The 23,905-nt window shown below is 39.8% G+C and overlaps 1 protein-coding gene across 1 annotated transcript; it reads left to right on the forward strand.

Moving 5' to 3' along the window:
* Positions 1 to 6,640: 6,640 nt before the first annotated feature.
* Positions 6,641 to 22,033, forward strand: IGFBP3 (insulin like growth factor binding protein 3; the record flags this gene model as incomplete). Its single annotated transcript, XM_079533704.1, has 4 exons — positions 6,641 to 7,016; positions 10,548 to 10,774; positions 15,765 to 15,884; positions 21,908 to 22,033. 4 exons carry the CDS (start codon positions 6,641 to 6,643, stop codon positions 22,031 to 22,033), a joined length of 849 nt encoding a protein of 282 aa, XP_079389830.1.
* Positions 22,034 to 23,905: the final 1,872 nt, after the last annotated feature.

Consider the following 23,905-nt stretch of genomic DNA (forward strand, 5'->3'; position numbering starts at 1 on the left):
ACATGGAGAGTTCTGGTGTAATTATGCTAATACGAAAACTTTTTCCCATTTATACGTGTATGTATTTATGTATATGTACATTTAAAATTGTAGTTCCTATAGCAGCAAAGCCTGTTTACAAAGCTCCTACTCCAGCAATCCAAGCACCACAGTTTGTGTCCCTTGCAGCTGTGCTGCCAGTAGTGACTGCAGAACACACTGCATATCTCCTTGTTGAGACAAGCAACATTTCACTTACTTGTTTCGCAGCATGAACAGTTGCATCTCTGCTTCTGAGATGATGACAAACTGCTCTATAGAAATAAATAACTAGACATTGCTACAGGAGAATTGAGTGTTTTACACTATCTTTCTCAGTCATCATTCACTTGTACTCAGAATCTGCATTGGAGGACTCTTAATCAGAATATACTGTATCCTGAGCAACCTCTTTGACTTCCTTCCATCCAAGATATTCCTTGCCATAGAATCCCCACAGAAAGGAATATCTTTTGTCATACATTGGTATATTGTTGATATGTCTACCAACACAACCAGTCTGTCAAACTGTTTCAAAATTTTCTTTTATTTTTATAGAAATAATGATATTACTATTACAACACAACGCAACTAGAATGATAAGATTATAGTAAATGAAGTGTTCTACTTTTAAGTGTGCCTTTTGTTAATACGGAAATCATGACAGACCACTGTAAAAATAACTCCATACTTAAGATTATGTAATTTCAAAATGAAAGACGTAATGGTCCAAATTCTTACAAACATTACAACAAAGTGACATATAAACTGCCTAAGAAGTGAACTGCCTTTTCTGATAAGGCTTGTGGTCATTTTATAGGTAAAATAAAATCTTTCATATTCTATAAAAATAATCCGCAGACAAAGGAAACTTTCATTCTCACTACATTGACCACAAATAATCTGTCATAATAAGTAAATACAGGCATGCCACTATTTATTATTTGCAGGGTAATAGTTTCAAGCATAATATAGATGAAGGATACCAACTGATTTCATCTGCACATGTGGACAGAATTCTAAGTATTTTACTCTTTAAAAAATTACAATCCTCATTCTGTCCAGAAGTTCTTCTCACAGTCATCTTCAAGGTCTAGTTGACATTGCCAGAGCTAAAATTCATCAAAAAAGTGGTATTATCATTTAAGAGTGTCCAGGCAACTCACTTTTTTACCAGCTACTGATAAGTTTATGCAATTCAGACATTTAAGACTGTTTAAGATTGGACCTTACTTGATCAGCTCAAAGTAGAGGAACTTTATGTAACTTAGTCATACATTTTCCAGTTGCTTGAATTTGCAAGATATATTTCTGTCAATGGCTACTCTAAAACCACTGATTTGTATGCAATTCATGGCTCTGCTAGAATTTCAGATCACATATGCACATGTAATGCTATAATGGGATGGGAAGTACTACGATAACAGCAGGGTGGCAAAGTCTTGAGCTACAGCAAATGAGAACAAGCCCAAGTGTAGCAGCTGTAGAAATGAAGAAAAAAAGGTGCTTACCTGTGGAAGGGCTCAGGTAGGCAAGGATCTCCAGCAAGAAACACCCTCACCTCCACTACCAACCCTTAAATGAGGTCCGGGAAGGGGTGGATCCTGGCTCCACCACTTCCAGTCACTCAGGTGCATTTCTTACACCTGAGTTCTTCTGGGTTGGCCCTGCCTTCCCACCAGGTGCTCCATCACTGCTTCAGGATGTGACTTAGCATTTCTACTGTACCACAGCTATGAAACAAGTAGAAATTTTGGTTTGCCACAATGGGCTCAAAATTATCCATTTCCACTGGTTAAGTAGAGAAGGGAAAAGCATGGTTTAAGTCTTGCCTTGACAAGTCTGACCCCCATCGCATGAATGTTTAAGCAGTGATGCTTTCAGGTGGTTGATTTCATAAAAATTTAACATAAGGAATAAACTACCAAAATTTATAATTAACTATTCTACCTATAATTGTGAATGGCATCTCTGTATTCTTCCTGTTTCTCTCAACATGGCTTGGTATAAAAGACAGGCTGGATTTCTTGATTAGAGATTGCGGTTTTTTTTTTTCTGGCTGCTGACTCTTATTAACAAGGTCTGCGGGGCAATATCTTTTATTATTCTGGTGGTTTATGTTCAGTCCTGAAAAGAAGCAGAAAAGATAATTTTTGAAAGTTTTCATCTTTTCATCGTCACACTACACCCATGCATGTCTCTGATTCCCCCAAGCTGTCTTTGGCACTTTCCAGTCGTTCCTGCGATACTTGGGCTGTTCGTTTCTCTTCTAAGTGCATGTATAACCATACTCCAGCAATGCCCAACTCCCAGTGAAATCTCTTCACCCACACAGCTAATCATCAGACCATCCATACATGAGGCCCGTGTTTTTGATAGTGGCTCTCTGTTGCTTCAACAGTTGCATACATGAGGAAATTTAACTGCTCCTGTGTGCCCTGATGAAGAGTAACTCCTGTGCTCAACTGTTTCTGTTACATTTCAACTCAGTGTTAACAGCATTTTCCACTGCAAGTAGTCCAAGGATTATTCACTTTCTGATGTTTTAGTTTGTCTTTGTTCTTTAACAAAATGAATTAAATTATACACAAAGTTTAAACCAGCTTCCATTTGCTTGAGTACTATAAGCCTCTATTCTATACTGAGCTATGGTACTGAACAAACTGTAATTATGGAATCTGATTTTTGCTGTGAAAAGATGTATGTTATTTAGATACCATAAATTAAGCTGTGCACAATTATCACAGCAAACAATTTTGCAGTGTATCATAAAAGGAATTGCACCAATATGGAAATAATAGTGTGCCCAGAAGACATAAAATATTGCCTTCATCTTTCTCTACAGTTTTAATATGTGGTGAAAATCACGATGCTGTTTCTCTTGAAACTGCAAAATTCAGTTTAGCAAATTAATTCCAAATGCAGATTTCCTCTAAGAACTTTGTGGTTTTACATCATCTGTTATTTCCATATCTTGCAGAGCCCACAGAGTAGGACAGCAGATAACTTAGTTCAGATTATTATTCATTGTTTTTAATAGTTTTAACATCCCAAAGGAGGGTGGGATTATTTATATGTTTAATGGTTTCCAGATTTTTGAGCTGGTAGTTTGTTCAGTTCTCTGGGGAAAAAAACAAAACAAAACAAAACAAAAAAACAAAAAACAAAAAAAAAAAAACTATCAAACAACTGATGGCTACTATTCATCTTTCTTTATTCAAAGACAGTGTTGGGCCTCTGGTTAAATTATTAAAGCAAAACTGCCCAGTACAGGTTAGACTTATTTTCACTTTTTGCTTATCTCTAAGGAGAATTAAAGAATTGTTTTTAAAAGTCTTACATTGAGTTTCTTACTTTGATCATGCATATTAAAGTGACTATGACTGTATGATCCACAATTTCTTAGTGAGTTTTTAATACAATTGCATATTTTTATATCTACATACATTTATCCACGTCGTTATTGGTGCCTTATCCCATTTTAGCCCTGTTTCAATTCTGCCAGCATTACCAGTCCTTTACTATCATCATTATTGCGAAATTTATCATCTTTTCAGAAATTTTATCAGATACAAGGAGTTTGATTTCAGTGGCATAGAGTGCTAAAGAAGCTGTTATTTAAGATAAGAATAGAGGATAAAATTGTTCTGATTATTTAAGACTGTGTTCCTTTGAATAATCAACAGTTGATTGTAGCTGTATAAAAAGTTACTGCTCTTTAGGAGGTGGAGTCTAAGAATGGCAACAGATTATTCCTATAATAAATATCTTCAGGATCAAGGCTACGGATTAATATAGAGGTTGCCTAGCTTAGAAAACCTGGCCCAGTCTTTCTCTGAAGTGACTTCAGATTTATCTGTTCTCATCACAGCAAATTCTCAGTGTAGACTATTGTAAGGGTCCCTCACCCTGTCACCTGTCACCACCAGAGAGGTGGTTGAGTCACCATCCCTGAATGTGTTTAAAAATCATCTGGATGTGGTGCTCAGGGACACGATTTAGCTGTGGGTTGCTAGAGTTATGACAGTATGGTTAGGTTGTGGTTGGACTCAATTATCTTGAAGTCTTTTCCAACCTGAGTGATTCTATGATTCTATGATTCTATTCTACCAAAAAGCAGGAAAAAACTGAGAAATCCAGTGTATATTGCCACCCCTGTATGTTATCTACCAGAGTAGAAATGAATGTCTCCTTCTTATAGACTTAATCTGAGTTTTTCTTAAACACAAAAGATGATCCTAAAGATTTTTCAGTATTCATCACCTAATAATAGTGTTTAAATACAAAATAAGATTTTTGGCAATACTTTCCAACGGGGGGAAAAAAAAGGAAAGAAAGAATGAAAGGAAGGAAGAAGGAAGGAAGGAGGGAGGAGGGAAGGAGGAAAGAAGGAAAGGGAGGAAGGGAGGGAAGGAAGGAAGCAAGGAAGCAGAAAGAAAATGCAGTATTTTTCAAACCCCTCACCCTCCTCCTTGTGGATGGGTTTAGTCTAATTCAACCCTGGACAACTCGCGACCTCTTTTGGTCAGTGAACAAAATGAGTAAGATGACAAAAGATGGTTGAATACCATTGGTGCAGTCACCTATCTGTGTAATAAGAGTGCCTGTTTTTTTTCCGGAACTTCTTTTATTTCAATTCCCAAGGAAAAAAAGTTTTTCTTAACTCTTGCATCATACTTCTTAAATGCAAAATCAATTTTAAAAAAATATCCTTGCAAGGTAAAATGTCTCTTTCAAGAAGGTATCTGGAGGCATTGTCTGAAAAAAGAATGGAGAAAGCAACCTGAAGATTTTATTTTAATGATCTATAAGTATCTGATTTTTAAAAGAGAACAGTTTTTGAGATTGACAGGACAGTACCTTGAATGATACAATACATACTCCACATTTCTGAACTTCAGTGTTAATGACAAAGGGGTTGAAAACAGAGCAATTTTGGGCTCATATCATTTCCATGGTAGAAAATATTTGTATGAGCCAGTATCTTGTCAGCAATATTCTGTTTACTTTGTATGATGAGCAGACTTTTATGTCAGAAAGACCATACACATGTTTACCTCACCATCTCCTTCTGCAACAGGTCTCAGGAGCACTGTGGTGATAACACATTTGTAATGATCACAAATTCTGGCTTCGTCAGTTCTGATTTTCTCCTTTGAAATTAAGCCAAGAAAAGGAGGGCAAAGTAAGCCAAGCAGAGAGAGGGTGGGATTTGCACTGGCTACAAGAAAAACGCAAACACATGTGCTGTGCAAAATTGGGTTTCGATGTTATTATTTTTCCCCAGATCTGTGAGGATGTTGTAATGGAAAGTGTTTTCTCTTGGGCAGTGGAAAAGGTTTAAGAGTTCAGAGAATGTTTTAGAAAGATAGGGGAGGAGTATCCACGGGGCTGGAGCACCACAAGTACTGAGTCCTTTGCCAGAGCCAGAGAGCATACATGTCTGAGATGTAACATCTGTGTGCGTGTGTCTGTGCGTGTGTGCATTTCGCCCTATTTTCTCAGCAAATGCAACTGTCATGTGAACTGTAAGCCAGTCCCATGGTTCATCCAGGATCTGAATGTATGCACGTGTAAGAGAAAAGATAGGCCTCTCTGCTTTCCGGGGAATCCAAAGAAAAAAAACTCAGGAATCCAAAAAAGGGCACTCTCCATGAGATCTGCTCATGTGTCGTGCTGTACTGGTGCCAAGCTTACACACGGACACGCAGAGCAGCCGTTCTTAAAAGAAAAGGCAGACGAAATGCCCTTCTTCCCAGGGCCGTACCCTTAAGCCGATCTCGAAGAACCCGTAAACCCCACGCATGGCCACAACCACCTTCCCCGCCCCCAGCTCCATGTCCGAAACCTGCATTTAGCGAGCAGCAGCGCTCCGTGCCGCCTGGTGCCGCTGGTAATTCATGGCGCGGGGCGGGCGGGGGAACCGCGCTATATAGGCAGGTCCGGGCGGCATGCGAGGGCAGATGGGTGTAGGATCGGGAAGGCGAGGTGGCTGAAAGAATAAAAAGAGATCCTTTTTTTTTTTTTTTTTTTTTTTTTTTTTTTTTTTTCCTCCTCTCATGCCTGCTCTTTTGCGTTCCTTGTTTTCTCGAGCATTTTTTGACCGAATTCTCTTCAGATCGTCTGGGCTTGCTTTTTGAAGGTTGTTTTTTGGTTTTTTTTTTTTTTTTTCCCCCTCTTTTGGGCTTTACAAGACTTTTTTTTTTTTCTTGTGCGTATGGCAAAAAAAAGCTAGCGTCAAGCCCAGTGGTTGAGGCGCTCTGCAGGGGGGCGGGAAAAGTTGCCTTTGTTCCCAACAAGTTATTTTATCGCTAAGGGCCGGCGGCTGAAGAGAGAACGGGTCGGCGCGCGCGCGCCCCGAGCGCAGCCTTCCACCCTCGCCGCGTCGCCGTGCCGCTCGCACTGCGGGAGGCCGGGGCCTCGCCGCCCCGCGGCTCTTCCAGGCGGCGCGGGCTGTGAGCGCGATACCGCGCCCCTCCGCTCTCCGAGGCGGCAGGGCCCGCCTTCGGTCGGCGCGGCGCTCCGGGCGAGGAGGGGCGGCCCGGAGCTCCTCGAGCCCCGGTCTCCCCCTCGGCCGGAGCCGCGCGGGGACGCCTTCCGCCGGTCCCCTCCGCCGGTTGCCATGGTGTCGCGGCCCGGCGTGCTGTGGGCGGTGGCCGCGGCGGCGCTGGCTCTGGCGGGCCGGCGGGCGCTGCCGGCGCCGGTGGTCCGCTGCGAGCCCTGCGACTCGCGGGCGCTGCAGCAGTGCAAGCCGCTGCGGCCCGACTGCGCCGAGCGGGTGCGGGAGCCGGGATGCGGCTGCTGCCTCACCTGCGCCCTGCGCCTGGGGCAACCCTGCGGTATCTACACCGAGCGCTGCGGCGCCGGCCTCCACTGCCGGCCGCGGCGAGAGGAGGCGCGGCCGCTGCAGGCTCTGCTGGAGGGCCGCGGTCTCTGCACCAACGGCACGGCGGGCGACGAGCTGCGGGCCTTCCTGCCGCCGGCACCGCACGCTGCAGGTAAGGGGCTGCTGCTCCGGGCGGGGGCGAGGAAGAACGCCGAGGCTGCGTGCGTGCGTGTGCGGCGTCTCGATTGGTTCGCCATGGTTCTTTTTTAAGTTCGAAAGTCAGGCACGTACATGAGGAGGGTCGGGCGGCGGGGGAAGGCGAGGCCGGCGCTGTCTGCTGCTTCAGCGGTTCTCGGTGGCCGGGCCGGCGTGGCACGAGCCGTTTGGGTTTTTGTCCCGAAGTTACTTGTTTTCTTAGCTTTTAAGTAGCTCTTCAAAAAAGAAGCGAAGTTGCTCTTCTTAAGCGTAAGGGGAAGGAAGGAGGTGCGCGCTGCCCGCCTGTCTCTGTGAGGCTATCAGGCTGAAGGACCTTCGTACAGAGCTGAAATCCTTGTGATTTGTCACTGGTGTTCCTGGAAAGAGGGTGCGAAAACACTGCAGAGTGTGGGCTGACTCCTGCAGCGTGGCGAACTCGGGGGAACGCTAAGCCTGGGAATAAAATAATGTAGAAAAGAGAACAAGAACGTAGTGAAGTATTTCCCTGAGCCATGGAGGCCGTTATTAAGAACGAAGCATTCTCATAGCGGTGAGAGGACGCTGCTTTTCTCTGAATTGCAAATAAGTCTTTGGTCAAACAAAGCTGTCCCGTGCTTCTTGCAAATGAGACGTTCACAGAGCAGGTTCTGTTTGGCTTGAAGAGGAAGAGACGGTTGGAAAAAGTTCTGTTAACGTGCATATTTAGAAACTTAAGAGACAGGAAGACCTGGGTTTCAGATCAAGAAAGCACAGTCCCTCTCTGCAAGTATTTCATTAAACTGTTTGCTAACCAACAGCAAGTATGTTAATATTTATTTAATAGAAAAAGTGTGTCAGAAGTCTTTCCACCGTTTGCCCTTTTTAAAAACTAGGGGTTTTTCTGCTAGGTTACAGGAACTCTTTGACTGGCCTTTCCTTAGCTGAGGAAGTGGCACTGGTGTTTTGGTTAAAAACTGGCTGCTATGAGAGTAAGACATGTGTTATTATGATTGCTTAGGTGCCTCTGCCAAACTGTGATGCTTTGAGCAAGAGTTCAGAGGTGCTTACTGAAGTTCTAAATATCATGGGAGCATGGAGCAGCTGCCTTTGTCACATGAATGTTTTGACTCTTCATTCTTCACGTGATTTGACAACAGTGGGTTGTCACTACTCCTCAGTACTTGGAACCTGGTGCTGTTTAGTGCAGGGCAGTTCAACAACCTAGAGGAAACGGGATCCTTTTTTAATATGAAGTAGGCAGAATGTTGAATTCCTGTTTTGCATTCTTGGCAAACAGAAACGTCTTGTTTTGAAATAAGACGTTTTGATTCCTTAAGAAGTGGGAAGTAGATCCCATACAGTTCACATTCAAGACATGACGATGGAAAACTCCGTGCAAGAAGGAAGCTGAACCTGTATGATGATATCACACACTGTGTCCACCTCGCTTGGGTGCTGTTCCAATTTCATTGATAAATCCAATGCTAGGGAATTAAGATTCTGAGGTGGTACCCTCTGTCCTGGAGCAGGATCACATCTTACATCTTCTCTGTTATGCATGGCTAGGCCCTGCATTAGGTGCTACGCTTTGATCGGTAGTAGTGATTGCTTGAATTCTGTGGCTCGTGTGTATTATAGGAACTTCTTAACACCATCTAAAGTAGGCTACTACTTTTACAGTTCAGATTTTGGAGCAGTAAAGCGATAATTAGTAATGCTTATATGCAAACATTCTAGTATCTTTTTGAAAGAAAGCAAGTAACTTGAGTAACGGTTTTGTTTCCACTACGCAGGGTGTAGAGGTGATGTGGAACAAGGTCATGTAGAATAGAGTTAATTGAATACACTGTACAGTTTAAAAAGTGGAATTATGGCTGTTCTAAACTTAAGTGTAAGAAATACCATGATAGTCTGTTGAAACTGTGTGGATAGCCTGGTGGCTATTTGATGTGCAGTAATATAATTTTTGATATAGCTGGTAAACTAATATCTAAATGTAGAAGACCTATTGGGCGTAATATTTGTATGTAGAAGATCTGAATTTATAACATTGTTGAGTCACTTACTGCAGACTTCACTGAGAAAGTGGAAAAAAAATTCATTTCAAGAAAGAGACATTCCACTGCCAGAAGTGAGTTCAGATAGTGCTGAGAGTATGATTTAACCATTGCTAGTTAGGAAATCTTGTATTTAAGACTTGAACTTCCTTTCCATTTGTTCTAGGAGCTGGATTTTCTCAGTCAGTTATGTCTTTTGCTGTCAGTGGCTACATTAAAACCCCCAGTACCAAGATGTTGACTCTGATCGCTCCTGCTTGTTTTCCTCCCTGATTCTTGGGTATTGCCAGTGGAACAATACATTAGCACCTGGATTTCTTGGTTTGTCTGGTTTTTCAATGAGCCACCAAGTATAATTTTAATATAGGTATTCAGGATGTTTCTTGTGCATCACTTATTATTGTGCAACCCCAATATGATTTCTTTCTTCTTATCGTAGCTGACAAGTATCCATTCTGTAGAGGAAATAGAGCCTTTTACAGTTACGTTGCAAGAGCCTTAAAAGAGAGAAATGCAGTGTAGGCAAATAACTTTATGAGGTACAGGAACGCTGAGCTTATGCAATGTTCTGGAAGAATGCATTTCTCCTCTAGCTCCATGGATGATAAAACTATCATCCAAGAAAAAGTATTTTTGAGGCCTGTATTGAAAGTAGATGTTTATCCTGTGATACCACTACAGAATGAATGGCTTTTTTTTTTTTTTTTCTTGCCCTTGACCCTTAAAAGTATACTTAGTACATCATGAGATACTTTCATTCCTCTCTTATTAAAATCAGAAACACTTTTTCTCCTGTACTGTATGTGGACTAAAGCAAAGAGAAAAATGGCGTTAAAATAATTAACTAGTACTGTCATGCTCAGCATGGTAGAAACTTTGCAGTGAAGATTTTCTTTTTGTTATTCTACCAGGGGAGATCATTAGTTGCTCTCTATCTAGTAAGTATCCCAGGTTAGATATATTTAAAGTTGTTCAAATCTGCTCTGGATCAGAAGTAGATGATTTGAGCGCTCTACATGTCCCTTGTTGGTTGGGCTGCTAACAGCTCTGACTCGGGGCCAAGTGCTGGCAGCGGTCTGCATGTGGCAGACCTTCCTCCTGCCAGGAAAGGAAACCAGTGAAGAATAAGGACTGAGAAACCTCAGCAGTAGTGGTTTGCAAGTAGTTAGAAGTGAAGTGAATATAAATAGTTCTCAAGCGATTAAGAATGCAGCATGTTTTTTAGAGGCATCCAGCACAGGTGTTGGAATGACGTAGTGCCAGGAGGGAAGCCTTTAGTTAGAAAATTCATCACAGTTCTTTACAGTTAGCAGTGGAGATGCTAATGCTTACAGAATATTGAATTGTTTGGTGTTACAAACATTTTTATAAGGAAAAACTGAAATTGTAGATGGTTTCAGTGGTCTGTTGTCCTTCCAGACTCAGCTGATAGTCAATTAACTTTTTCTTCACTGAATTTGTTCTTTTCAAAGGAAATTCTGGTGATTCAGAAGAAGACAGGAGTACCAGTAGCTTAGAAAATCAGGCCATCCCAAACTTGCACAGAGTGCCAGATTCAAATTTGCCTCCACAGCACTTCAGAATAGATATCATCAGAAAAGAACAAGCCAAAAATACACAGCGCTATAAAGTGGAATATGATTCACAGAGTACAGATACACTGAATTTCTCTTCGGAATCCAAGCAAGAAACTGAATATGTAAGTAAATTCTGTAAGTGGAAAGGCATTTTCCTACTTCCGAACATGTACCTGTGTGACTGTATCTGCATGTTGTGTTTTAACAAAGTAAACAAGAAAAGTAACCAAAATGGTTATATTTGTTGTACTCATCTAAAGCATTCTGACTGTTTTGCAATACAGCTGTTCAGTCTGCAAATGCAGACAAGCAGCTGACCAAACAGATTATATTCAGAAGACAAAGAAGCCTAACGCACTGGTGTTTACATTGATATGAATATGTTTTTCACAAAATAAGTTCTTAGTGAAAGTGCTTGTTTCCACCTGTTTCTGTCAATGGATTCAAGACAGGTTTATTAGTGTCACTGTTTGATGAATATGGTTGCAAAAAGCATTATTGGGGATTGTAATAATGGAAAAAAGGAAGACATTGCATATTCAGTCTCGTGATGTTTTGTTTGCACTCTGTGGAGCATTAGTGTAGTTTGAAGGACATGGTTGTCCAACCTTTTGAATTGGCTGGGATGCATTGAGCAAAGAGGAATTGCTTTGGGCTGCACATAGAGTATGTAATAAATTTGTGTATGGAAGTTACAAAGCTTATGTGTTAATTAAAAAAGCATAAAAATAAAAAATAGAGCAACAAAGACCTCAAACTAGCAGGGTGTTTGATCATGTTTTTGTGAAACCGGTGCATCAGGCTGGTTTGATGACAGTGGTTGCCATTCCTAGTGAATTCTGTAAGTGTTCATCAGATTTTTGATGCAATATTACTCTTCCCGTGCTTCATTTTTGACAATAATTTTTCACTAATGTACATACTGCCAAAAAGTGATGACACGAATAAGGCATGACTGTGAAGTGAGGGGTATTTTTCTTTAGTAAGGCAGGGCTTATGAGAATCTGGTAAAGAGTTGAATGTCTGATTGCAACTCTATCCATTACTTGCAAATATTCCCATGGAATGTATTTACATTGACTGAAAATGGAGTTGGAAAATCAGAAAAAAGTCTTTTCTTTTTTTTTTTTTTTTTTTTTTTTTTTTTTTTTTTTTTGAAGTCTTGAAACCTATTCTCAAATTTCTTTATAAAAACTGAAAGCATGGCTGCATGTTATTCACTGTTCGCAGATTGTGTTTAGCCAATGTACCAAAATGCATGAAGTTATTTGCCATAGCTTGAGCCTGCCATAATTTAAGTTTCATTTCAAACAGTGTTGTCATCTGAAATATAGTACAGATAAGGTGATTGTTCACCTTGAAGATGTGTGTTGGACTCATTTAAATGAGCAGTCAAATCCACTAAAAATACTAAATCTGAGAGTCATTCTTAGTTTTCACGTTCTGGAACAAATATCCTTTTTGATTCCTTAAAGGACTTGATTTCACTTTGCAGAGTCCATTTAGCATCTTACCCCAACTTAGCCACCTTCCTTTGTAAAAATAAATGATGACCCCCTCCCCCCCATAGTCAGCATTCTTACTTCTAAGGAACTCCTAGAAATGGCAGTGATTCAGTCCCTTAGACTTTATGAAGTTCACAGGTTTGATGAAAATTTGCATGATGCTATCTGTTTTACATCTTTTGCACATAAATTTTCTTGATGCGTGATGCAGTGAGAGTTCATTAAATGCAGTAATTATTTTTATAAGCCCCTCTTTTTTACCAACCTTCATTGGGCATCATTTGATGCTGTACCGGTGATGCTGACAAAAGTCAAGGAAAATGGCTTTAATGTACTTTTTTTTTTTTTTTTTTTTAACTGCTTCATATAAACCAGGAGACTTTGTTGTGTCTTCCAGTGGTGCCAAAGAAACTATTTCTTCAGTGACGTTACATTTGCTCTCAGTACCTATAATGAAAATGGCAAGTTGAGCCATATCTGTAGCATCAGCACTTTCCTATGTTGCCAATGCATAAAATTTGAGAAGCAGCTTTACTTTCCAAATTTCTTTCAGTAGGTAGTTCCTTTTTCTTCAGTTCACTTGGCTACTTTGTCTGATAAGACAAACTGATTTTAGAAAAGTCTGTTTTTATGTATGTATAATATCCCTATATTGCTTAACAAACTCACCATCAGGAAATAGGTGGTTTGTTTGTTTTTTTTTTTTTTTTTTTCAGACAGATTTGCTATCATGTAACTAGTTTTTATAATGGAGTCCATTTGAGTTTTAACTTCTTTAAAAAACTTTTACTGAAATGACACTTTTTTCAGTTCTGCTTTTTTTTTCTTTATGAAGCATTCAATAATCAGATGACTGGAGGACCTCCCATAGGGGGACAGGTGAGAGAACTGGGATGTTCCAGCCTGGAGAAGAGAAGGCTCTGCAGGGACCTCGTTGTGGTCTTCCAGTACCTGCAGGGGGCCTGCAGGAAGGCTGGGCAGGGACTCTTTACAAGCAAATGTAGCAGCCGAATGAGGGATAATGGTTTTAAACTGAAAGGGTACATTTAGACTAGCTAGTAGGAAGAAATTATTTACTGTGAGGATGGTGAGACCATGGAACAGTTGCCCAGAGAGGTTATGGGCACCCTGGAGGCATTAAAGGCCGGGCTGGATGGGGTTTTGAGGACCTGGACTAGTGGGAGGTGTCTCTGCCTGTAGCAGGAGGGTTGAAAATAGATGATCCTTTAAAGATTCCTTCCAACCCAAAACATTCTACGATTCCTTGATATGCGTTGAATTTGGCAGTGTGTTTCTGCAGTGTCTTTTTAAATTTTAATCTTTGAAGACTGACATCATTTCCATGCAAATCAAGTGGGGTGCCATATTATTTGTCAGCACTGCACTGTGCCCTTCTTGTGTCCTGGGGCTGCGTGGGGCAGAGCTGCTGCCATGATGGTGCAGTAGCAGGGAGTGTGGGCTGCACTGTGAGCAGTGCTGAGCTGCATGCAGCTTGTGGGCAGTGAGTTGGATGTGCCTGGATTAGGGTCTTGAGTGAACAGGCATTCACTGCGTGTCATGTTGAACGCCACCTCCACTTGCAGTTATCATTTAGTGCCAATACATGCACATAATGGCACAGAGGTAAGGAATATACCCAAAGAGAATGGGCAGCCAGAGTATTGTGAATCTGAAGGGGCATTAATTAGAATTCAAAGACTTCTTGGCTGCTAGCTTCGTATCCTCAAACCTGTGCCACACAACTTAAAAGTATGAATTGATACACCTTGACATCTAAACAAAACAGTTGTGTTGAAACCAGACATAGCTTCACACCTGCAGGAGATTTTGAAACCTTTGGAACATTTTTGTCTGAAGAGTGTGGCCTCCCAAGATAACACAGGAGGGCTGTTTAAACTGTGTTGGTTTTGTTGCTGATGACAAACTATCCAGTAAAAGCACTTATATATCCAGGTTTTAGTATGTCCTCTTCCCAAAAATTTGAAATAGTAAACCTCTTCTAGTAAGAGTGAGCTTTTTTTATGTTTGAGGAAATAGGACCCTACTAGGACCCTAACTAATTCATCTTTATGTAGGATAAATGTTTTACTTAGCTGGTGGGTGGTCTCTGTGTGACTTACCAAAGCTACTCATATCTGCAGGGACCAGAACTAGGTCCATCTGAGTCAGGTACTTCAGCAAGTAAATGACTTTCTACCTAAGTCTATGTGCTAGCTTTTGATATTCATTTCTTTGACTTGTGAGGCCTGCTTCAAAGTAATGGTTAAAAAAAGCTGTTGCTCATTGTATAGGCTCAACTCAATCCCTAATCATTCAGTGTGTGATCTGCAGTCTCTGTGTCTGAATATTTTTGCTTGCTGCCAATAAAAGCAGCAATTTAAATCGCTTGTCTAGAACTTACGAGGATTGATACTGAAAGAAAGCAGCAAGGAAGACTTTGTTACAATAAAAAAACAGTTTTAAACTGCAGCAGAACAGTGGAGTCTATACATTTTCAGACACGCGAAAGGCACTTATGGGTGAACTTGTGACATTACTACTTGAAAATATAAATGTCATTACTTCACTAATTAATAACTTCACCAATGGGTCTTTGTGTTGATACAGCAACTTAAACATATGTAATTTGTGTTAAGAATTCTTGGTCTCCACTGAAGAATCAGGTTGGTGGACTAAGTCAGTAATGTGCTCAGGGAGGAGTGTGGCTAAAGAGTATGCGGGATGTGCTTCTTGAATTCTCTTCCTGCTGCTAATGCTGACTGCTTTCCTAGTAAAATTTTAACTCTTCTTTTCCTAGTTTTCTGACTGCAAAATGGGGCTGGTAACACTTTACACTCTATTTTGGGCTTCGGTTGAGGTTTGAGACATTTTTTAAGAAACAATTCTGGAAGTTCTTATCTCATTGCCATAGAGCTAATCCACACTATGTTATTGTCTTTGTTTTACAGATAAACTAGTGCAAAAAGTTACATACTTACATGATGAAAATGTCATGTGCAACCATTCATTTGTATGACCACATTTATTTGCATGATTGCATCCATTTGGTTCAGCTGAAATTTGGAGTTGTTATCCAAAGTTGCAGTATATTTATAAACACATGTATAGCATGCCAAACTACTCACTTTCAATTTAGTATGTTTTATTCAATCCTTTAAATCCAGAAGAATTAAAGAAATCAAGTGGCACTAGGGAAGATTTGCCAAGTGTTGTATTTCCAATTGCTTATGTTCTTCTTTTCCTGCTTGATGAAGATCTGTTGTTTCCTGACTTAAGTTGTGTTACATATGACTGACTGACTGACATACAAGCTGTCTTTTACATATATATGCGGGTGTGATTTCAGCTGGAAATGCCACTGTGTGTGAGCGTGTTATGTGGCCTTCAGTGTTCAGAGGATATCAGAAATTAGTAATTATGCTTTATCCTGAATAAAGCATAGTGTCAGAACTTTTATCTGTGAATGGTTTGCTTTTTGGCATTTCCTTTGTTTTAATGAATTTGTTTGGTTTAACACATCTTAATCCTTTGAGGTTTTAAGTCTTGTGTGAAAGACAGCATTTGGGAATAAAGTTTCATCTGTTTTCTAAAACATGCTCGTTGACAGGGTCCCTGTCGTAGAGAAATGGAAGACACTTTAAACCACCTGAAGATCCTGAATGTCTTGAGTCCTAGAGGTTTCCATATTCCAAATTGTGACAAGAAGGGATTCTACAAGAAAAAGCAAGTAAGTACAGTGTCTTGATTGTTTCAGTAAATACATTTCACTTTTTCTGCATTGTTCTGAGCCTTCTGCTCTTGCCAGGAAGGTGTGTTATGTATCATTTTACAGAGGAGCTGTTTTAATTCAAATTATAGGTTCTGATGTGATATTGTTGAACCTTGTTAAGTGGGGATAGTGTTTTTATTTTCTGTTGTTCATAACAGCAGATTAATTTGAGCAACTTTTTGCCTAATCACACATGGGTTGACCGTTGTCCTAGATGCTAATGCCCTTCAGTTTAAAAAAAAAAAAAAAAAAAGCAAAAAACAAACAATCAGAAAAGCAGTGGCTCTGTAATAACCCATGGAGCTAAATGTTGCAGTCACCATATGACTGCAATAGATCAATGCTTTGAATTGTAAATAGCTGCTTGAAAGTTCCTAGAAGAACTACACTGGGTTATATTACAAAAAGCAATTTGAGAAAGACATGTGTCTGTCCTTTATGCGCTACACAGATCACTTCCAAAATCCAGGTCATGTTATCATGATACATTTAGTAGTTGCTGTGCAGCAAAGATGGCCCTCCTTAGTTCTCCATTTACATTTGACTTCAAGGTTGTGAACCTTTCTCACAAATGCAGACCTAAGCTGCAGGTATTCATGCTTTATTTGTACTGCAGCAGTGTTCTCCATCCAGGGCTGCCCTTACAGCTCATTCAAGAGCTTTCAGAAGTGCGAGACACAACAGACTGTTTGCTTTGTGTGCACATCTAATTCTGCCATTTAGTTAGTGACCTGTTTCTGTATGTCCTGATATAATTCCAGAATTTCCTGATCTCAAAAGATGCAACATTTTCCTGATGGCAAACCTCTGTTGTAACTACAGATTTTGTGAACTATTTTGTCTCTCCCATTTGTGTTTACACGAGTCAGCCTCTTTAGCTGTATTAACCAAGGGTGGCTAAGTGTGTTAATGTCTGACACACTTTCTAAGCGGGAAGTGATAGGCCAACCTCAGAGCACACCACATCATTTTAGGAGTGGTATCTCCTCATTGTTTGTCTTCTAGCTTTCTTAGAAACAATATTAGGCTTTCAGATGTTTCATGAAGCTCTGCAATTAGCTTGCAGTGTCAGGTGGGCTTTTTGAAATAGGGATGAGTTTACCTTCTGCCATTAGTCCAGCAATGGACTGTGTTGTATAACCTTGGCTGTGTGTTGCTGAGCTTATACACACTCCCAAGCTTTTTCCAGAGCTGGTGGAAATAACTCCCATGCAGGGAGAATTTGATTCTGAAGTTTTGAGAGCCCACTGTCATTTCATGTCTCATTGCCTGTAAATTAACAGATAGCAGTGCTCAATTCACAGTCTGCATTTGTTCAGGAAATTCCACGGCCTGCTATGTGAGCTTCTCTGTGGAGCAAGGATAGAACTGTGTTGCTGCTGTGCCATAAATGCATATGCTTAGCTACTTCAGAGCAGCATGTCACTTAACTGCATTGAAGACATGTAAGTGTATCGTAGTCCTTACTCTTCTCTGGGTATTACAGAAGACCAGAGATTGGTATTTACTTCGTTCAGGAGATAGTTTTAGTTCTATCACCAAAAGGTGGTGGCTTGCATGTTTATTCTGGTGTGCACGTATAGTAGATCAGATCCACAGGAAGCACATACTCAAGTGCCTTAGTGCTCAGTCATGGCTCTGCCACTGAGGCAGAAAATGAATTGAATTAGAAGGAGGGAGGAGGGGGGGAGAGGGGAGAGGAAATGGAAAAAGAAAATGTAAATACACTTTTCTAGTCTTTTATCCTAGAAGTTCATTTACCTAGGGTGAGGTGTTGGTGTGGAGCAAAGAGACTTCTGTGCTGTGTATAGTCTCCATGCTATCTGGGGTGTCACATAGGTTTAGAAAAGGTGCTTGCAACAGCCGAGGTCAGCAAATAGAAATCTTGAAGGGGTACTTTCATACACTGGCTGTGCCAATCTGTACAAATCTCTGTAGCTGCATGGTAGTTTGAGACAGCACAGTAGTTTGAGACAACACATCTTGTAAGAAATGTCTGCAAATGGGGCCAGTGTGAGTAAATACGTATAACACAGTTCGAATGTTCCTACTGTAAAAGAATTGCAATCAACCACTGGCATAGGCCTTCACAACTAGTGCTGACAGGAGCAGACTGCTTCTCTCATGAACAAAATGTAAAAGAATAATAATGTATTTTAGGTACCCTTGATAAGTCAACTCCTAGGAAAGAAACATCAGATGGAGTAAGAAGTGAGTTCTGGCCACATTGAATTCACTCTCTCCAAAACAGTACAGCAGTTTTATTTGTTTTTTCTTTATGGAGCCTCAAAACTTAGGCATGATGTCTTTGGGAACCACAAGCAGATATCTAACCTGATTAAGCGAACACTAGACTATTTTGTTAATTTTTTTACATTGCTGCTGTTAGCAGCATTCAGTCCATAATTCACTTTATATTTTGTTCCAACAACAAAATTTACAATAGTTTGTTAGGAAATAGACAGTAAATCCATCACAAAAGGAGTGTGGATTGAGCATTTTTAATTCTAGAAATGACTGATGAAACTACTGCTTAGGGTATTCATATGTGTGTGTGTGTGTGTGTGTGTGTGTGATGAGGTGGTAGAAATCTGTTAAAAAATGCCTCCTGAATGAAATTTTATTATCATAATTTATGTTGGTAATTTTTCTTTCCTGGTCACTTGCTCTTGCAGTCAAGTTGAAAGCAATTACTTTTCTTGACATTTGTTGATGTGTAGGGACGGACTTTTCAGGAATAACCATAGGAAGTAATTATCAACAATTTCAAGGGTCTTATTTAATCTGTCATGTAACAAAAATTATTCTAGACCTTGTTTTATATATAACTTTTTTTAAAAAATCAAGCATATTTAGTATCTTAATAAATCACACATGTAAGCCTGCACTATTCAAGTATGGTATCTAGCTGTGTTTACATAGATTAGGTTAACATGGGTACGTTTCTGCTTTGATACTAGAATTATTGTCCCATATTTGTGTACCAGATAGAGATATTCACCTAAATGTGAGCTGGAATTGTTCCACTGAAAGCAGAGCTGGTCTTGCCAGGAGCCAGCACAGCCTGAGGTGTAAGTCAAGGCTGTCCGTGCTGTTTCAGGAGACCACAGTTGTATCTCTACAGAGGCCTCTGGGCTGATCAGGATTCCACTGGGATACCATATGTTCTGGTGTGCCCCACTACTGCTTCTGTGGTATGTCTTTGTGGAGAGCAGGGAGGCAGGTGGCATGAAGCTGGCAGCTGGTGCTGCTATTGGAAGTAACTATTGACTCCACTGCTTGGGCAGTTTTCCAGCTTTTTTAGACTTCTGAAGTCATGCAGAAGGCAGAGCTGAGAAATGTATGTGGAGTACAAAATGTATGCTTACTTCATACAAATTGTGTACCATTTCAGTGGGGAATGCTAGCAAGCTTTCTTGGTAAACATTGCATTGGAACCTGAAATGCTTTTCTTTTGACAGTATTGTTGAGCAAATAGTATAAAGTCATGGGACTGCTGAAGGTCCTTATTTTTTCCTCACAGTGTTATTTCAACTATGAATCTCACTCAATGTATGGTTTTCATTTTCAAGTTGCTGTTGTTAATTCTACAAATTGAGTATGCAGTTGTAAAAAGCAATCCGGACCCCCAACAATGTGAGATAACTTCAACTTAACATTTGCTTTGACAGTGACATAAGGCTATGAATCAGTTGAGATTTGTGTAATATACTTCACATAATACTTCTAAAAGGGGGTGGCTGCATTGCTGTTATTAGTGGAAGTTTAGTTTAATTGCCAGAGAAACAGATCAACAGCAAGAAATTAGCACTCTAAATTGGGCTCCATCTGTGCCTGCACTTGATAAAAACAACTACAGAATTGCTGCCTCGGTTTCCTTATTTGTAAAATGTAAATGATGCAAAAACAGTTGTTTACAGATTACTTGATACCAAGCAGAAAGGATTTAGTGTGCTGAATGTTAATATCAGTTAAGGTATAGCCAAGTCCAGTTACCACCAAAAGTAAAGAAAAAAAGTCCTATTGACATCAGTGACCTTTGAATGGCCATTCACTGAAATCTTAGAGAACATGGACAAATGGTCTGCTTTTGAGACGGTGTATGATTCTAAAACTTCCTTTGATTTCATATTTAAAGACTTGATGAAGGAAGCCAACAAAAAAGGTGACTAAAATCAAGTAAAAGCTAATCATGCAGTTCAGCAAATTATTCATGTAGCTGTTTTCTCAACAGGCTTGAACTTTTTCACTCTCTTTTAAAAACAAAACAAAAAAATGTAGCTTAAGGTATATATGTAAGAATAACTTTCAGTTACAGTGATGATTAATGTTATTTAATTTACTTCAAAGTAAATCCAGGTGAAAACTTGGGTTCCTGCCAAGGAGGAATGTTCAGAGGTTTGGTCTAATGTGTGATCTTTCTCATCTGTCTTTTGCAACTTCGTAGCAAGTGCTGTCTTTGCTAATCTTTGCTGCCAGAAACTACTTGGCTCAAGGGCCTATCTGCTGGTACAGGCTGTCCCCAGGAGTAGCCCATGTTCGTACTTTCTGACATACCACTCTTTCACCTGAAGTCCTAAACTAGGCTTTAAAGTGTCAGATGCTGTGGGCAGCATATGGTGCACAACATTTACTTGCAGTTTCCTTATGTGCCCATGCATGGGAAACACAGTAGCTTTGTGGATCACTGACATGGGAGAGCAGGGTGTGTATGAAACTCTGAGGAGCAAACAGTGCAGAAGAGTTACAGGCCAGGTAAACTTTCTACTATAATAAATCTACAGTTGATACCCGGAATAGACTTCTGAAGTACTTGAATTGTTCTGATCTCAGGTGTAGCATTTACTTTGCTTGTATGATAGCCTTTACAGTATTTTGTCTGGTCCGTTCATTTTCACACAATGGTACAGCAGATTAAACCCCAGCCTTTGAAAAAACAGGTGTGTTTGTTACCATTTCTGCTGGAGTCAGAATTCCTTCTGTCCTGACTAAATGTCCTTCTCTGTTAGCATTTGCAGTGAATCCTCTATCATCAAATCTAAGCAACTGGATTGGATGTAGGTGAAGGCTCTGTCTTAGCAAAGAGGTTGACAGTTGGAGACTCTGTGCCCAGTAGACAGATGCTTTTTGAAAGGATGAAGACCTTGCAGAGTTTCCTTTAGGCTGTATCCAGGGTTACTCACCAAGCGTAATCTGTAATGTCATCTTCTTTAGTCTACCTCTTACCATTCTTGATTTCTTGAGAAGAGTGTTAGTATGGGGTGGACTTTATCTGCTTTTATCAAATTACTTTTTCTGAAGAAGTTCAGCATTGTGTTTATTTATGCTAGTTTCAGGTTGGCCAGTTTGTTAACAAATGCTACTACGCAACTGATTTCTGACGGTGATGTAGGTTGTAGACTAATTCAAGTTCTAGATCACTTAGCAGTTGTTGAAATAAGAGCTCAGTTTCAGAAGGATTGCGTATCTGTTACTATAAAATAAATGACGGTATTGATATTCCTTCAGAAAACAGATGCAAACCAAGGGTATTTGTTGCTGCAAGAGTAGTCTTTGCCAGACTTGTGCTTTTAGTGTAGAACAAACTTCTTGACTTTCTTTTCCAAAGATGGGTTCCAAGTCAGCCACCTGCATGGTTGTAAGTAGTTCTGAAATTCAGCAGGCAACAACTATGTTGCTTAATATAATAGGGAGTAGTTCATTCTGCTGTTTTCTGGTAATTCTTGGAGCAGTTTTATTATTCATAATTGGGTACTCCACCCATAAACCATTTTATATTACATTACATATTGTCCTGTTATACTTTGTAGTGGTGTTAATCTTCAATTTGATTCTAGAAATGTCTTCTAGCAAATCTTCTATTTGATTCTATATATGGCTAGAATATAGCAATGCAACTATCAAACAAGATTCCTGCTTGTCATAACAACAAGAGCGGAATAAAACAAAAAATGTTAATTAGGTGCTACATTCTATTTCAGTGTCGTCCATCCAAAGGCCGAAAAAGAGGTTATTGCTGGTGTGTGGATAAATATGGACAACCGCTTCCTGGATATGATGGCAAGGGAAAAGGAGATGTCCACTGCTATAACTTGGAAAGCAAGTGAGGGCTGAATGCCAAGCTCTTCTGGCATCTGTGTGTGACAGCTGGACCTAGCAGAGACCTTGGAGGGAAGTACTGCATTTTGCAAGGCGTTATGGTCTCTGCTTCCTGTCTGTCTCCTGTGGTGGCTGGGGGGATCCAGACCTCTGTGGGTTCTGCAGCTGTACCTGGCCACTGATATGTGTTGAGCTTTCTATAGAATGTGTAGGGAGCTCTGAATTCCTATGAAAACCTGCACTATTGACACCAAGAGAGAAAGAAAAACACAAGGCACTTCAGAATGGATTCAGGGAATTTCCACTGACCTTTTAAAAAATGGCTTGTGGCCAATTTGATCCTGAGAGATTCTGGTTTAAATTTGAAAGAATTCGTAGATTGAAAACTTGTAAAAATTAATAAAGCAACTATGACAATGGAAAGTAACACCCGAGGATTTAAAGGGTAGGGATTTTTTTTTTTTACAGGTCTGACTTATCTTCACGGGTAAAATGTTTTATAAAAAATGTCAAAGAACTTTTTAAGAGACATATTTCTAAAATAAAGACATGGCTATTTTTTTCTGTAAAGTGTATTATGAATATTCTGTTAGTCTGTATTTAATATAATTGTTTTAAAATAAACTTATTTAAATATAACATAAATACCAAACTAGACAATAATTCTAGTGTATACTGTATGCAAAGAGAAGGTAAGAACATGGGATGATTTACAAATGTGTATAGTTCCAGGTGCATACACACTGACCTATTCTAGATAGTAGAAATGGACTTGTGGAGTAAAGGAAGTGTTTCCAGAAGGAATTGTTTCATTATCTGAAGTAGGTACAAATACCATGAAAATCTTCTAAATTTTGTTTATTATTTTATTGGTATTTCTGATGTACCCATCACTGAATTATGCCACTGGAAAAATTAACAGTTGCACTGAAGCTCTCTATAAAGCATTCATTCTTCATCCGTCCTTAGCTTCAGTTTTTGCAACAAGGCTTATGTTTTGTCTGTTTCCTTCAGGTCTCGTCATGTTAGTATAAAATGTTCATGGACAAAAAGATGCCATTACAGTACCAGCCTTTCTGTTTGCTAACTTACTTTTAAAAACTGTGTCTACTCTGTGTTGTCTTAATATACTCTAACAAAGCACACATTCACCATGAGGAACTTATGTTTTATGTTTAAAACAGTGCAGATGAGGGGATTATGTACTCGGCTGTTGAGACCTGTGTGCTCTGTTTGTACTAAACATAATAGTTTTTTCCTTTGACTTTGATAGAAATTATTTGCCTGTATTTAAGCATAGAGTGAGAAGCACAGTTTAAATATCCAAGCCACCTGCCATGACATTATATGTCCTTTTAAATGGAAGATAGGTGTTTTGGTTTTATTCTAATAGGTGATGCTTTTATGTTTTTAAAAAAAAAAAAAAAAAAAAAAAAGGTCTTTGGCAGTTTTGCTTTTGTTTTGGCCGATGGTTTATTGAAATTTATGGGGGGAAAAAACCAAACTGTATGACAGTGAAACCTGGTAAGGAAAGGTGGCCTGTGAAGTGTACCAGCTCTCTGGAAAGTAATGCCATACTTTGTATATGTATTTATTTATATATTTTATATAAATATCATATATATTTATATAAATATATAATATATTCTTGTATGTGTCACTATAAATGTTTGATGTCAACATAATTAAAAAACAAAAAAAACAATTACATCATCATTGCAATTTCCTTTTGGGTTGGGAGTTTGGAGAATGAGAGCAGTACTCTCGTGTGCCTTTCCAACTATTGCAGCCAGTGGTTTTGCTGATGGATGGGAGACGGTGAGGTCAAAGAGCCTGCTCCTCTCCCACCCTGCAAGTTGCAGCAGTCCTTTCTTCATGCC

Source organism: Tetrao urogallus (assembly GCF_951394365.1).
Source record: "Tetrao urogallus genome assembly, chromosome: 3".
Classification (NCBI taxonomy): Eukaryota; Metazoa; Chordata; class Aves; order Galliformes; family Phasianidae; genus Tetrao; species Tetrao urogallus.